Source organism: Varanus komodoensis, unplaced genomic scaffold (genome assembly GCF_004798865.1).
Source record: "Varanus komodoensis strain SLA01 unplaced genomic scaffold, ASM479886v1 scaffold102, whole genome shotgun sequence".
Classification (NCBI taxonomy): domain Eukaryota; kingdom Metazoa; phylum Chordata; class Lepidosauria; order Squamata; family Varanidae; genus Varanus; species Varanus komodoensis.
The window spans coordinates 589,667-605,846 of record NW_025335279.1 but is presented as its reverse complement, the minus strand read 5'-3'; the positions used below and the strand labels follow the sequence as shown (position 1 = coordinate 605,846).

The following is a 16,180-nucleotide window of genomic DNA, read 5'->3' as shown; positions in this document are numbered from 1 at the left end:
CTGGGAACAGCTCTCCCCAACCTGGTGCACTCTGAATGGATTAGACAGCAGCTCCAATCATCCCCTAGCCAGATTGGTCAATGATTGTGGGATTTGTAGTCCAGTGCATTGAACATAAGGACAAAAATATGTAAGAGAAGCCATGCTGGATCAAAACAAAGGTCTGTCTAGTCCAGCACTTGGTACACATGGTGGGAAACCAGCTGCCCATAGGATCCCTTAAGCAGGATGGGTACAAGGCCTCCTCCTGCCCAAGCTCCTCAGTAGCTGGTGTATGCAGGTGTGCCACATCTGGCAAAGGAGCTAGCACAGGGCCAGCAGGGCAGTCACACTGAATTTGGAAGAATACAGGATCATCCCAAGAAAAAATGGGCACGTATGTTTGGGACAGACAAACATGTAACTTCTTCACATACCACTGTATAGTTTAATGGCAGGTGCACACGCAGTGTAGAACTCCAGCCTGGCCCACGGAGCCTCTTGGGCTTCTCCCACATGGCATGGTTTAGGCTGCAAGCCCGGCTCCCTGGGAGAATACTCTCGGAGGGCATGCCCCACTGTAATCGCTAATCTCAGATGAGAGATCTAGGGGCTGGTACCCTGCCAATAGCAGACCCACAGCCATTATCTCTGATAACAGCACAGATAGGGACAAAATTTCCCTGTGCTGCAAACAGCCTGGTGTGGCAGAGTCCATTTTTCCATGCTGGAAGAGGCACAAAATTCCATGCTTCCTCCCAAGACAGAAAGAAAAGAGCAGTGACATCACAGGGTGAAGTCATGCCTTCTGATGTAATCTGGCCCTTGGTGGGGGACAGTCCAGTGTCCCACCATGGAAAATTGTTTATGACAATTCACTACAACCAGCTGAGATACCTTTAAAAAAGGATTATGAAAAATTTAGGAGGATAAATTGATCAAGGGCTTATTTTGCATGATGGTATTCATTTGTCTCTATTTTAATCAATCATCTTATGAGGTCACAGTCCCAACAAAACTCATAAGAACATTTCAAAAACAATTGAAAACAGCCAAGTAAATTATATGGGGATTATATAACAGTATTATAAAACAGAGGCAAGAATCATTGTGCATTCTTTGTGCTGATAGGGAAAAAAACTTAGCCACTAATTCTGTGTTGAAATTATTTGTATCAGCTAAGAAATGTTTTAAATACCAATTGAAGGTCCTACCTGAGAAATCACTCATTAGTGTTAAGGAATCTCGTATGCTCAGCCCTGTAAAAACTGCATACAAAAAGGACGTGCTCCAAAGTTTCAACTTCTATGTTATTACAGAGTCATGGTAGATTTCCATATGGTACATCATAATAATGCCTATCTAAAACTGCAGATGGCATACAGTTAAATCTGGCTCTTGAAAAGACTTGCCGGCATTTTGGGATAGTCAGATTTTCCAAATACCCAGCACTTGGGAGGGATTTTAAATTTAGGCCAAAATGCAAAGGTGAGCAGATCTTGTGGGCATTTGATATGAAATACTGAAAATCAATACCCCTAATCTGCTTTCCCAGAATAGTCTCAACTGCCTTCAGCTTGTGAGCATGAAGAAAATTCATAGATAGAATAGACCTAATAAATGCAATTTAGTAAGAAACCAGGAATGGATGTAAACATCTTTAAGAGGTGTAAATATCCTACAGAGGTGCACCTGTCTCAAGTTGTAAGTCTGTTTGATACTTATTGCATTTTTAGCTGTGGCCCTGTGTGGAACCTCCAGGGTCCAAGACAGTCTACCTTTGAAATATCAGGAATATGGGACAGGACAGGCAGAGGCCAGCTCAAGACTTTTTGCTGCCTGGTCAGAGCCCAGATGAGTACCACGTGTTACAGCTGCTTGGGCTGGATCTTGGGGTTCAGGGAGAAGTCTTGCTGCACCGTTGAGCCCAGTTCCAGCTTTTGTCTTTTCTCCTAGCCTTGCCCACATATTCTGGGGCCTTCTGTGTGCAAAACGTGCCATCTGCCAGTCCCCTTCCCCAGTCGAAGTGATGCTGCAGCAGGCTCAGTGCCAAGTCAGAGCATTATTTTTCTAAGCGTTAAATCACACCGGTTTATTACTTTGGTTCCGCTCACTAGCTTTATGTTCTCGTTTATAAGTAGCTGTATTTATATTTACTTGTATTTAACTTATAATGCTTTCATCAATGCATGTAAGTTTCCAAAAGCTGGAATAATTTAAATACAAGCACAATTAAAAATCATCATGGTCTGTGGCCCTTAATTCTATCGTAATAAGACGGCTGCATTGTTTCCACAGCATGATTAACTTATGTGTTACCATACACCACCGTGGAATCCGTCACGATCGAGTTGGGGGGAAAAAATCACAGTAGACGGAAATAAAAACGTCTTCTGCTGGGCCGCCGTTGGAAAGCCGGGTCCCGGAGGCGGTACGTGCTCCTACGCTTGCTTCTTCCTTCGACTGAAGGCCCGCGGCGCCGACGCATTAAGGCCCGGCTGCTGCTCGCCCGTCCCCTCGGCAACGAGCGCCGCTGCGAGCCACGCGAAGGCCGGAGCGGAGCGGTGCGCGGCATCCCGCTGTGTATCCCTGCCGCGTTCTGATTGGCTGGGAACGAATTTCGGCCGAGCCAATCCAAGGCGACAGGCCTGGAGGCGGGCCGACACGCGCATCAGAAGGGACGTTTCGCTTCGATTGGCTCAATATCCTGCCTCCCTTTCCTTGATTCTCACCAAGAAGTTTCCGAAACTTTTCTGCCCACCTCCGGTCCCGAGCGTGCATCTTAATTGGTCGCTTTGTCGCTGTTCCTCTTCGCTTCCCCACCCTTCCCCTCTTCATTCGCCTCCGATGATTCGAAAAGCACAGGCGAGGAGCGGATTGGCTAATGGCTTCGATGGGGGGCGGGACCTGGAGCGTGGCGCGCTGTGCGAACTCCGCGGAAGGGAACGGCGAGGAGGAGTTTCTGGCGGTCCTGGAGCGGCGGGGCCTGCGGCGGGTAAGCTTACCGAGATACCCCTTCCACGCTTCTGGGCATTGTGACGTCACAGCCACTGTTGCGGGGCGACCCTCGCGCGCTCTTTGTTTAAAGCTCCCGTCTCAGCCCGGCTGCCCGAGTGGCTGCGTCTCCCATTGGTCTCTTCCGGCTTCTGGCCTGCAGCGTCATCCCGGGAAAGCGCTGCGGTTGCGTGGTGACGTCACGGCCTCCCTCCAGGCTCCCACCCGTAACGGGGAAATTCTTTCTACCTGTTTTACTTTTTAAAATATTTAGGAAGTGTCGTCACTGGACGCTGTGTGTGACGTGACAGTATGATAGAAGGCAAAATATGCTTCATTTAAAATGAATGCTTATATAATACCTTTGATGGGAATTTAAAAACAAAAGAAACAGTTGCTTATCTCCGAGGAAATCTTGGTTGATTTACCAGTGCAAGCCCGCGTGGGTCTTCTCAGAAGCAAGTTCCGTTATGCGTAATGTGCGCCTTCCAGGATCGGAGGCAGTATGTCTTTGCACCCCGCTTGTTGGGCAACGTGGGTAGGAGGTTGCCGTTGCACCCCGGTCCTGCTCATGGGTTTCCGCTGGCCCCTGGATGGACCCTCGGTCTCTCCCAGCAGGGCTCTTCCGGCGTTCGTAGGTACCCCTGGTGGTGCATGGGACTGTAGCCTAAGGGCACGTTCAGACAGAAAAGAAAAGCCTTGCAGCTCCTGGTCTCCCTCTAGTCAGCCATGCAGGGAATTGTGAGGCTTTCTTTCTCTGTGAACATGCATTAGGTTGTATTATTGCTGCGATAATTATTGCATTGCATTTCTACCCCTCCTTTTTTCCCTCTTGCAAGGCCTCCAGAGGGGCTTGCATAGTCACCCCTCCTTCCATTTTATCCTCATAACAGAACAACCCTGTGGGCTGCATTAGACTGAAAGTAAGTGACTGGCCCAAAGTCACCCAGTGAACTTTATGACTGGATGGGGACTGGAAACCCAGGCCTTCACATTTCTGTGCGGTGCTCTTCCCCAAGAGGATGCCCTCCAGATATTCTAGACTTTGACTTTCATCACCCCTGGCCGGGGATTCTGGCAGTTGTAGTCCAACACATCCAAAGGGCCCCACGTTAGGGAGGGCTGCCATGCCCACTTAGCTAAAGTGAGCCACATGGAAGTGAATGGCACTTCTGAGGCCACAGCACAGCACGGTGCTGTATTTTTTTGTCTAATTGTGCATGTAGGGTTGGTGTCAGCAACCAGCGTCCTTGGGCAGCTGCCTTGGTCCGCCGCTAGCACATGCTTTTGGGGCTCCTGCGGAACAAAAACATCTGGCCTGAGCCTCCATACAGTGCTGGGCTGCTGTGTCTGCCTCCTATTTTAATTTCCCACAGTGATCGAGGATGGCACAACATCAGGGACACAGTAGAAATTAAGGAGGCAGATTGGCTCAGCAGCCTGTCACTTCTTGTGGGGGTGCGACTGCTGCCCATGGTTGCCTAGTAAGTTTGCCGGGATGCAGAGATGGAAGAGAGGCCTGGCCAGACCGAAAGTTGTGCCTGGATTCGTGTGTGTTACGTTGGAGGAGGTGTTCCCCTGTCCTTTCTCACACAGGATGAGGGGGATGATGTCCCTGCTAGAGTTTGCCCCACTTTTTTAATAGAAGTAATTTACATCAAATGCACTGTAAGATTTTTGTTGCTGTTAGCTCTTAAAAAAATCTAATAAACACTTCCCTGCCTCTTCCCTTACAAGTTTCTCCCTCTGTTCTGAACATTCACCTGTATTTAAAGAATTAAGTTTCCATATATATAAATAAAATCATTAGCCAATGAATAAGTAAATAGTTACATAGAAAAAAATGAAGATATTTTAAATTAAAAGGGTGGCAAGTTCTTAAAGAGGTGGGAGTACCAGACCATCTTATTTGTCTCTTGAGAAACCTATATGCAGGTCAAGAAGCAACAGTGAGAAATGGACACGGAACCACTGATTGGCTCGAAATTGAGAAAGGAGTTCGGCAAGGCTGTATACTGTAGCCCTGCCTATTTAACTTATATGCAGAGCACATCATGAAAAAGGCCAGGCTAGATGAATCACCAGTTGGAATTAAGATTGGCAGGAGAAATATCAACAACCACAGTTATGCAGATGATACCACTCTCATGGCAGAAAGTGAAGAGCCTCTTGATGCTGGTGAAGGGGGAGAGTACAAAAGTTGGCTTGAAACTCAACATTAAGAAAACTAAGATCATGGCATCCGATCCTCTCACTTCCTGGCAAATAGATGGGGAGAAATGGAGGTAGTGACAGATTTTATTTTCCTGGGCTCCAAGATCACCACAGACGGGGACTGCAGCCAAGAAATTAAAAGATGCTTGCTCCTGGGGAGGAAAGCTATGGTAAATCTAGACAGCATACTAAAAAGCAGAGACATCACCCAGCCAACAAAAGTGCGTATAGTCAAGGGTATGGTTTTCCCAGTTGCAATGTACGGCTGTGAAAGCTGGACCATAAGGAAGACTGAGCACCGAAGGATTGAGGCCTTTGAATTGTCTGCTGGCGGAGACTCCTGCAAGTCCCTTGGACCGCAAGGCGATCAAACCAGTCAGTCCTATAGGATATCAACCCTGACTGCTCATTAGAAGGCCAGATCCTGAAGATGAAACTCAAATACTTTGGCCTCCTAATGAGAAGGAAGGACTCCTTGGAGAAGAGCCTAATGCTGGGAACAATTGACGGCAAAAGGAGGAGGAGAAGGCAGAGGATGAGGTGGCTGGATGGAGTCACTGAAGCAGTCGGTGTGAGCCTAAGTGGACTCCGGGGGATGGTGGAGGACAGGACGGCCTGGAGGAATGTTGTCCATCAGGTCGCAATGGGTCAGACACGACTTCGCGACTAACAACAACAAACAACCATAGGCATCTTCTGCTTTCACTAGTTTTGTAGTGAATTACTCTGTATATAATTCAAGAAAATCCTCTCATTATATTGAAATTTGTTTTGTTTTAATAATTTGGTGTAATATACCTTTTCATAAGGTAGTTCATCTAATCTTGAATATAGAATAATATGCTTAGCAGTTAATGTGGCCTTACTAAACTACTTAGGTGCAATTCACTGGGGATGTCTCTAAACCTCTGATTTTGGAGGGTGAGAGGTATTCTGTGCAGGGCAGGTGGAGCATAGAGTCGATTTTCAGTTTCCTGCTCTGCATTTTAGCTAAATGACTGATTTTGGTTGTCTGGCTGCAGCACTTCTGGGAAGGATGCTGGAGTGCCATGAGGGAATCTTACATTCTGGCAGACCCACTCTCAAAAGTTCCCTGCTTATCCTTTTTACTCCTTTCCTGAGTTTGTTGTTACAACCTTGAAGGAGGAGGCAAAGCAGTTCTTTGTGTACCAACTGTAAAATTCAGGAGGGGGATCTGAGGATGGATCTCCAGGTCTGACTTTGGAGCTGGGGTCCCAGGAATCTGTCTAGGGGCCATAGGATCACGGCCTCTTTAGCACTTTAGGAAATCTGTTTACCACTTCGTTAGGAGCTCTTATTTAGTTGATCAGAATTAAAGTTTCTGTCAATAGTTTGTGGCAGCATTCATCACTTAGGCGTTTGCTTTCTTTCTCCCCTAGTTCCTGTCATGCGCTCCTGCTGTTGTTAATATTTTACTGCTACTTGTAAGGCATCTGATGCTAGGCTAAGGAGGACTTAAAGCTTTACGTTTTTGCAGATAGCGAGCAATTAAGCAAGGTAGATACTAAAAGGAGAGAGAGTTTCCGGGTTCTGCACTATTGTTTCCTTCTCCTTTGGAGTTCTGTGCTATGAGATGCAGTGATGAGCTTAAAAGGGAAGTTATAACGATCCATGAAACCTTTGTTTATCCATGGCTATGAACCACAGGGGCTGTTTTGAACCCCCATGTTCAGGGGTAGTCTGTCTCTGAATGCCTGTTGTGAAGAAATTGCATCAGGTTTATATCTGAGCCAAGGAGGGCTGTCCTCTACCGTCAAGGGCTTGAAAGATTCCCAGGCACATTTTGCTGGCCACTGCAAGAAAAAGGAAGTTGTTACAATTCAGCAAGGCTTCCTGTGTCCCCCAAATCCCTCCTGAGGCAAGGCTTATCTTTCTTTATTCCCACTAGTCACCATGAGACGTGCTTCACCAGCTGATCCCAGTTCCAGGAGAACCCCCTCAAGCCCACCTTCACGCCGGAGGCAATCTCCCAGAGCATCACGCCGGGGACGGTCACCTCGGTCACCACGCGGTCGTCCTCGGAGGCAACGTGCAGCAGAAGCGGCAGGTAAGAGGCACTTCGTCCAACCTTTGGAGCAAAAGTGAGTTGATGCACTGAACCTCTGGGCTAGATACTTCCTGTGTTCCATTTTAGACTGCCCAGAAACAGGGAAGCCACCCCAAATGAATCAAAAGGGAGAAGGGGATGCTGGGTGGCCATCTCTGGAATCCGGGGCGGCGGGTGGTAGGTCAGGTTTTGCTCCCAGGGAAGCCGTATCTTACCCTCAGCTTCAAGTCCTGCACCCAGGGCTTTGCATCCACAGAGTTTCTCATAAGAGAACACAACTTCTCACACAATTTCTCACACATTCTCTCTTCCCCTGCCTCTCTTTACTGGGATTTTTGGCACCAGACTGCCTGTAAAAACAAACAGCAAGCAACACTTTGTCCTGGTGCTGCAGGGGAACTGGGGTTGCAAACAGATGTAAATCAGTTGAAACTGTCTATTTGTGTTGAGTAAATATTTTGAGAACGTGCAACCCAGCATGGATTAAAGCTTTGGGGGCTGATGCTCTAGCACAAGGCTAGACGAATCATTAGAGATGTGACATCAGCCTTGGGAATTTTGAAGGATTTGTCCAACCTTGATTAAAGAGATGAATATGCTCTTGGCAACCGATGGCTTGGTTTCATTTGGAATAAACCTAAAGATGGGCTGGGAACCAGGAAAGTCGGCAGAAGATCGTTCTGTTTGCTATTGACTTCCAAGTATGTCCACTCAGAATTGCAGCTGAATGATCTTGATCATGCAGTCTGGGACTAATTAGCAGTTTGTTTTGGCTCAAATAAACTCCCAGTTTTCAGTGGTTCTCCTAGGTAGAAAGCATTTGTTTTCCTCCCCAGATATATTACTTGGCTCAGGAGTTGTGACCCTGCGGCCCTCCTTATGTTTCTGGATTCCGTGCCCATCATTCCTGATACTGGCTGGGGCTGATAGGGACGGGAGCCAAACAACCTCTGGAGGGCACCAGGTTCCCCTGTCCAAGGACCACATTAGTTTCTGCAGACCCCGTGGCCTGAGGGGAGTCAACGTAAGCAATGGCCCCTCTTTGCATTCTCCCCTTCCCCCTTTCTGCCCTGCTTTTCTGTGTACTGAGGATGGAGGAGAGGGAGAGGTATGCACTGGGGATGCCGTACCGCTGTGCTGGAGAAGTTGCACCTGGTACCAGGCATCAGCCTTTGGGTTAAGTCCTAGCCCGGCAGCTGTTGGTGAGCAGGCGCTGCATGCGGGGGAGCGAGCGGACTAGAGCGCAGGGGCGGCGTGTGCCGTTCCTTTGCCCGGTGGAGAAACCACACCTGCCGCTGGGACACACCTGCCTTTCCACACCCGGTGCAGAGGTGCGGTGCGGTGGGAGGCTGCTGGAGGAAGGGCAGCGCTCCCAGAAGGCGAATAAGCATCTTGGCTGTCTGGTGACTTCTGCCAGCATCATTCCCAAGGCTGCTTTCTGTGTTGCCGCGCTGAAGATGGGCATGTTGGCCAAATCATTGCGGGCATCTTCTTTCTCATTTCGGTGTCTTTCAAACCACTTTCTGTGGCACTGGAATGTGGGGGGGGGATTTCAGAACCTGATCAGGGTTCCCCCACTGAGAAGCAATTGCTCCCCTGAAAGTCAGGTTGCTCACACAGGGCCCATTTTCCCCCCAGAGCCAGCTCAAGACATTTGTCGCAAACGGTCCTTCCTTCCACCAGCCACAGTACATAGTTCTGAAGTCTGCTTATTTATGCTCGGGACTTATATATTCTGAGCAGTGCACAATAAAAAGAAAACAGGAACAGAGTGGGGTGTATCAGAATACAAAATATTCAAACTCAGATTATGAGATTTATAACTGTGGCTGGTTAGTCAGGGAAGGCTTGTTTAAATAAGAATGTTTTCATTAAGTGGCAAAAACAAAACAACACTGGGGTCTGCCTGACATCAAGAGGCAGGGAGTTCCACAGAGAAAGAGCCAGCTCACTAAAAATTCTCCTCCTGTTTAGTTTGACAGCTGAAGCAGAAAACACCCCGAGCACCTCTTCCTGGCAATAAAAATACAACAATAATCAGTTAAGAGTTGAAAAAGTAGCTGCCCTTTCATGGAACCCGAACCAGCTGCCTCATTCTGCATGGTAGTGAGTGGAGCCAGCCATTCCCCCTCTGTAATATGCGGGTGCAGAAGAATTAGAGGCACATTTTCGGAGGCAACCATGAGGTCTTGGGCCAGCAGCCCCATCTGGAGAGAGTTGATCCAGTTGCCATTAACCTTTCTTTGGCAGCTTCCCAGCTTGACTAGCCCAGTGCACTGGGCTTGTGGCTGCCCTGAAAAGTCTTCGGAAACCTCAGGTGCTTCAAAGCGTGTCTGTTGGATTAACGGGGGGGGGGGAACGCTCTCCGTACTGGGGGCTTGCTTGGTTCTAGGCAGTGCTGGTGCAGACCAGTCATTCCCTCCATTTCAGTCTTCGGGTGTGCTCACTTAGAAACGAATACCCCGAGGGAATGCAAATCCCTCAACCCAGTGAGGACTGGGCATGTTGAGTGGCTACTGAATGCTGGCTGCTGGGAAGGAAGTTGCAGGAGACTGGCCTGGGCATGCAATGGAGTTCCTTGGAAGAGGCATGGCTGGCTAGCCGAGTTTCTCAAGGAGGGAAAAGGAGGGATATAAATGCAGCGTAGTAACAACAACAAGAGGAGGAGGAAAGGCGAGCACGAGCGCTTCACATAATGGCAGCTTGTGGAATGACTCCCTGTCGCTGCAGCTAAAGTGCTCTGGGACCGGGGAATCCGACGTCTAGCCAGTGCTGTTCACACCTGCACCTCTGGGGCTACAAGGCAGTCTGACCCTTTGGCCTCCGGGAGCCTCAGCACTTCTCTGAGAATCGGGCAGAAAACGCACCTTTCCTGGAAAGCATCAACCGGGGGTGGGGGGTGTTGAATCTCTTCCAGCCTGAGGACCAAGGGCCGTTTTGGAGAAGTTCTCAGGAGCCTCTTTCCACCGGGGGTCGTGGCTGAAGGCTGCAGGGGCTGAGCCAGGATGAGGCACTTTGTGACCTGAAACGCTCAGTACCAGCAACTGAGTCCTGGGGAGGCGTTGCAGCCATTTAGCGTGGGGCAAAATGTCTCAAGCCAGGCGATCTCCCGGTGATCACCAGTTGGGGAAGGGCGGCGTGATCACCTGTGGAACCCAGGAGAGCTGGATTTGGTCCCACAGGGCTTGCCCCCCTGCGTGAACCCCCTTTCTAGAGATCACTGTGCAGCACCCCCACTCCCAAATACTCGTTCTCTTCTCGTACCAGCTTTGTGCCATCTGAGCCTCCTTTCCTTTGCTGACTCGGTGCTTTTCCTGGTCTGCCTTCCCTTGCAGTGCGCCAGCGACGGCGAAGGTACCGACCTGGCCAGCGGGCGATGCTGGAGATCCGGAGGTACCAGAAGAGCACCAACCTCCTCATTCGGAAGCTGCCCTTTGCCCGTGTGGTGAGTCCTTGCTTGCAGGCCACGTACTGGTGCGGCAGAGGTCGAGCGCCCATATAGCCTGATCCCGCCTACTCTCGGAAGCTAAGCGGGGTCAGGTCTGGTTGAACTCTGGAGGGGTGGCTTACTAACTGTGAACCACCCAGGGAGCTTTGGCTACACATGGTATAAAGGGGAGGAGGAGGAGGAGGAGGAGGCTGGTGAAGAAAATGCCATGCATATTTGCGGGGGGCAGGGTGTGCAGACACATGCTGATCTGATTGCCGTGCACCTGGACGTGTGGCAAATCAGTGTGCACCTGGAATGCTGGAATTTTCAGTTCTGGCCAGGAAGGATGAGAATTGCACTCCAGCGTATCTAGAGGGCATCAGATTGGGAAAGGCTGATTTAGGCTGCTTTACATGGTGCAGTGGTTTAAACTTCTGTGCTGCTGGGCCGGTTGATCGAAAGGTCGCTGGTTCGAACCTGCACAACGGGGTGAGCTCCCGTTGCTCCGTCCCAGCTCCTGCCAACCTTGCAGTTCGAAAGCATGCAAATGCAGGTAGATAAAAAGGTACCCCTTCAATGGGCAGGTAACAGCGTTCCGTGCACCGCGGTGTTTAGTCATGCCGGCCACACGACCACAGAGACTGTCTGCAGACAAACGCTGGCTCCCTCGGCTAGGAAACGGAGATGAGCGCCATTCCAAGAGTCAGACATGGCTGGGCTTAACGTCAAGGGGGAACCTTTACCTTACCGTTACATGCAGAAAAATAAATGGCAGCCACACACCAGTGTGCACATTGCGTGCATTTGCTGTTACATTACGGCTTCCCAGAACTTACACGCACTTTGCATGAATATATGGTGATTTTGCAGGACTCGATTTCACATGCTTTTTCCTACCAAGAATTGCTTTGTGGGCAGGGAACATGTGACCTGGGATGCAGCGCCCCCCCCCCCCCCCCCGCAAATCCTTTTCATTCCTTCACTGCTGAAGTGCAGTTCTAGGTTTGTCCACATGGTGGTGCCATTTAACATATAACTTTGGTTGCAAAGAGTTCTAACCCTGTCCTTAAAAGTAAATACGTGCGTGGGATGTTATTACTTCTGTATTTGTTAAATAACAAATGGACATGCTGTATAGGAGTTGCAGTCTGACATACCTGGATGGCTGCAGATCAGAGAGGCGGGTTACCCCATTTGGCAACAGTAGAAGCTTTCAGAGACTCAAGGCTTGCCTTCTGAAAAGGAACGTTTTTAATAGTTCATCCTTGAGGGTATAAATTGATTTTTCAGTAGAAACACAGTCTATTTCTGCTTTTTAAAAACAATTATTACGTTTATTCCATTGCATTTGTATTCCATCTTTTTTTCCCCTTTTGCAAAGAACCCAAGACAATTTTTTCTTCCCCCTCTCCACCCTGCTTTGCTCTTTTGTATGGCCCGTGGTTCTGTTTTATTTTTCCCTTTCATTATTTCACCTTGGAATTCAAAGGTTTGCATTATTTGTAGGAGAAGGATGTATTTCAGTGCAGGGTATGTGGAAGGACTATGAAAAGGTCATTTATTCATTCCATTTATAGCCTGTCTTTTTCCTTCAAGGAACCCAAGGTCGTTTACCTGTCCCTTCTCCTAATTTTTGTCAGCACAGCAACCCTGTGAGGCAGATAAGGCAGAGCATCAGTGGCTGGTGCAGTGTCACCCAGTGACCCTCATGGCTGAGTAGGTCCCAGAACCCAGCTCTCCTGAGTCCCCGTCCCCCTCTAACCACTGTACCCCACAGAGGGTTTCTTTTGGTTGTGTTTTGTTTAAGTCAGAGCAGTCTTCTCACCACAGGAATAAAATGGAGATTCCCTGCTGTTCTCTGGGATGCTTTAACTTGGAGTTCTGCATGGATCAGGGGTTGGGCCTGATGCCCATATTGGCTCCTTCCAAATCTACTGCACTATGATTTTGTGATTCTAGGTGCCTTCAGGTTTGCTGGCCTGCAGGCCCCAGAATTTTGACCCAAAGGTCCAGTCTTAACTGTCCCGTTGGACATATCCATTGAATATCTAGAGAAAAACAGACAGTCTTGCAGCATGGAAAAATGCTTATTTTTTCATGTATATCCCACTTTTCCTCCAGGGAATTCAAGGTGATTTACATGGTCCTCTTCTCTATTTATCCTCAGAACAACAACCCTGTGAGGTAGGTTAGGCGGCGAGTTGGCGACTGGCCAGAGCCTCCCAGAGAGCTTCGTGGCCAGTGGGGGACTAGAACGCAGATCTCCTGAGCCCAGAACCGCAACCGCTGTGTCGTGCACTCTTAATACGGGGCTCCCCCATCCAGGTTGCTGACCAGGCCTTTGCTTCCTGAACTTCAGTAAAGTTACAGCACACGAGCCCTGGAAGGCCAGCCTCGAGGCCTGTCTTGCTGCGATTCCCATCTTCTTTTCTTCCTTCCTACCTTGCAGGTGCGCGAGATCTGCCTGGATTTCACCCGGGGGGTTGACATGCAATGGCAGGCAATGGCTTTGCTGGCTCTGCAAGAGGTGAGTGTGGAGATGGCGTGGAGGGGGATCGAGGGTCGACCCACACACCCCTACACAGTTCCACCCATCCATTACACACACCTGCCTGCTGGCGTGTTCTCTCTCTCTCTCTCTCTCTCTCTCTCTCTCTGCCTCTGCCTGCCTCCTGCCTCTCGCTCTCTCTCACTATCTCGGAGGTCAAGGCACCATACACCATCCTAAGTTATGGAATGCGCTCCCCAGAGAGGTCCGCCTGGCGCCGTCGTTATTCGTTTTTCGGCGCCAGGCGAAGACCTTTTTATTTAAGCAGCATTTTCAATGTTAATATTATTGAATTTTATCTGGCCAGGGTGGCTTATTTTATATTGTATAGTTGTGTTTTATTTGAATGTATATATTTTAATTTTGACTTACGATAACCTAACTTATTGTTGTAAGCCGCCCCGAGGCTTCGGCGAATGGGGCAGCACAAAAATGTTTTAATAAATAAATACATACATACATACACACTTTTCCCGCTGCCCCCATGGCTTATCCTCACACAGACCCTCCAAAGGAGGTCGGTCAGGCTGGCCCCAGACTGCCCAGTGAGCTTCGTGGCTGAGTAGAGATTTGAGGCCTGGCTCCCCACTCTGTTACTGGGCCGCACTGGATCTTTCCCTGGTGTACCAGCTGGAAAGCTCATGAGCAGAACACGAGTGCAACAGCACTCCCCCACCCATGTTCCCCAGCAGCTGGAGCACACAGAGATACCCCTCTCACACTGAAGGTGGCATACAGCCATTAGGACCAGTAGACGTCAACAGCCTTGCCTTTTATGATGTTTTAAAATCTCCCTGTAAAGCCATCCGGATGGGCAGCCTCTGTTACATCTTGCGGCAGAGAGTCTGGCAAAGCGCCTTGCCCTTCCTTTTGAATCTCCCTCCCTCCATTGACTTAATCCCAGATTTTACTACTAGGGGAGATGGAGAAATACGCCCGCCGCTATCTGCTTTCTCCATACCATGCGTAGCTTCTGGTTTGCTTTGGGATGAGCTTCCATCCGTTGACCCTGTGCTCTGCTCCCCGCCTGGTGTCTTTCTCTTGCAAGGCAGCTGAAGCTTTCCTCGTGCACCTGATGGAGGACGCCTACCTTTGCGCCATCCACGCCAAGCGTGTCACCCTCTATCCCAAGGACATCCAGTTGGCTCGGCGGATCCGCGGCATCCAGGAGGGCTTGGGTTAGCCGCCTCCTCCTCCTGCACCCCTCCCTCCCCCAAGCCGAGGATGTAGCTTCTGCAGCTGGAAAAAGCACAGGCAGCCCCTCGGAAAGCCCTGCACACACTCTGGGACCTGCCTCCAAGGGAGCACCTGGCTTCGGAAGGGGCTCCTGGCTTGAGCCTGAACATACCTTGGAGGAGCACCACACCTGGCGGGAGCTCTGGGGAAAGCCAGACCTTCTTACTCCAGTGTCCAAAGACTTTCCTTGTCATAATTGAATCAATTCTGTATTCTGAGCCTGTGAGAGGAATTAATCTGGGACGTTGATTGGCAAGAGGTCACAGTTCCGCAACAAATTACGCACCTTTGAAACCCCATTGGTTCTTCCAGTGGGGCAATTACAGAGCATGAGCTTAAAAACCTATTTACTGAGAACCATGGGGACTTGCAAATACTTCAGGTTTTTCTTTCCTTAACCAGGATTGTATCCATAATTTTTTACTTCAAGTTTTAAATTTCGTTTGGCTTCTTGAGGGTGGAATTTTACATTGGCTGGGCTTGTTGTCCTTGGATGAGGCCATTCCAGTAATCGAGCCCAGAAGTGGGTCATATGCAGCCCACGGGGCACCTGTGGACCCCATTCCCCAAATTCAGTGAATGTGTGTGCGTGCACTTAAAAAGTGCCATCTGTAGTGACTACGAAGCTCCAGAATTGCATTCCACAGCTGCAACAATGGCCATCTTAAATTTTTAATTGGGAGTTTTAATTTGGGGGAGGGGGTCCAGTGGGAGCAAACACTCCTTGATCTAGCCTATCTTACCTTCCTGTTGCCATTGCTTTCTTATCCTCATGCATCACTCTGGAAAGGGGACTCGGATAGGAGAGGAACTGGAGAAATTCTCCAGCCGGTTGGCAGGTTCACCAGGTACGTCTTACCTGCTTTCATCTGGAGGGTAAGAAGCTGGCCAGAATGCTAGAAGCTTAAAGCTGGATAACAATGCCTGAAAAGATTGCAATCGGCAGAAGGAAGGACTTTGCAGTGGCGAGGAGAGAAATGTGTCATGGGTCAATTGGAAGAGGCGCTTTCAGTCTAATTTTAATACACGAGTTTTTATGTCATGTCAAAGTTGAATAAAACGGGTTTGAACATTTGCATGCCTCGCCCGTTCTTGAGAGGAGCTTGAATCTCTGCGTGTCTGGTGGTGAGGATGATTCACTGGCACATAGGGGGCTTAAGAAGCAAATGTGGGGATCTAGAGCCATGAATTCTACTGGTGCCATTTTCTTTCAGCTCAGTTTGCCTTCTGAGAAATGTGTGTCTTGTAACCACCCAGCCAGCCATTTGTGAACGGGCTGGCCATTCCAGTGGCAGCCATTTTGTGAAAGGGGATACAACAATCTCAACATTCTGGATGCATCCATCGTCACCCCCCCCCCCAAAAAAAAAAAAAGATTTGAGGACCCCCTAGGGCATGGCTGATGAATCTGGTTGGCAGTGCTTCTTCACACAGGCCACATTTAAAGATTGAGTAGCCACAAGACATGGCGCAAACCACAGGCCTTAATGGGAAATGTGACAGATGCATGAAGAGGTCTTCCAATGGCCATTAGCTCAGTGGAACCTCTGTCTATGCACAGGATACCCCTTTATACCAATTCCAGGAAGGGTGGAGAACACTGTAGAGGGTTGTTGCATTGAAACCCTGCTTGGAGGTGTCCAACAACCATCTGCGTAGCCCCTATGACCTTGTTCACATGACATGGTGGGCGATTGTGGCTAATCAGCCC

At 49.2% G+C, this 16,180-nt stretch overlaps 1 protein-coding gene across 2 annotated transcripts; it reads left to right on the top strand.

Moving 5' to 3' along the window:
- Positions 1–2,951: 2,951 nt before the first annotated feature.
- On the top strand, positions 2,952–15,663 carry CENPA (centromere protein A). 2 transcript variants are annotated; one of them, XM_044419400.1, is made up of 5 exons: positions 2,952–2,974; positions 7,097–7,255; positions 10,591–10,700; positions 13,135–13,212; positions 14,282–15,663. In XM_044419400.1, the coding sequence occupies exons 2-5, from the start codon at positions 7,102–7,104 to the stop codon at positions 14,414–14,416; spliced, it is 477 nt and encodes a 158-aa protein (XP_044275335.1). In that variant the 5' UTR covers positions 2,952–2,974; positions 7,097–7,101; the 3' UTR covers positions 14,417–15,663. The 2 variants fall into 2 exon arrangements, with proteins under 2 accessions (XP_044275335.1, XP_044275336.1); XM_044419401.1 differs by lacking the exon at positions 2,952–2,974 and adding an exon at positions 3,557–3,607.
- Positions 15,664–16,180: the final 517 nt, after the last annotated feature.

Coding starts and splice junctions, on each gene's coding strand:
- CENPA (XM_044419400.1), top strand. CDS start 7,102: ATGAGACGTGCTTCACCAGCTGATCCCAGTTCCAGGAGAACCCCCTCA. Junction 7,256..10,590: donor ACGTGCAGCAGAAGCGGCAG/GTAAGAGGCACT, acceptor CTTCCCTTGCAG/TGCGCCAGCGACGGCGAAGG. Junction 13,213..14,281: donor CTTTGCTGGCTCTGCAAGAG/GTGAGTGTGGAG, acceptor TTCTCTTGCAAG/GCAGCTGAAGCTTTCCTCGT.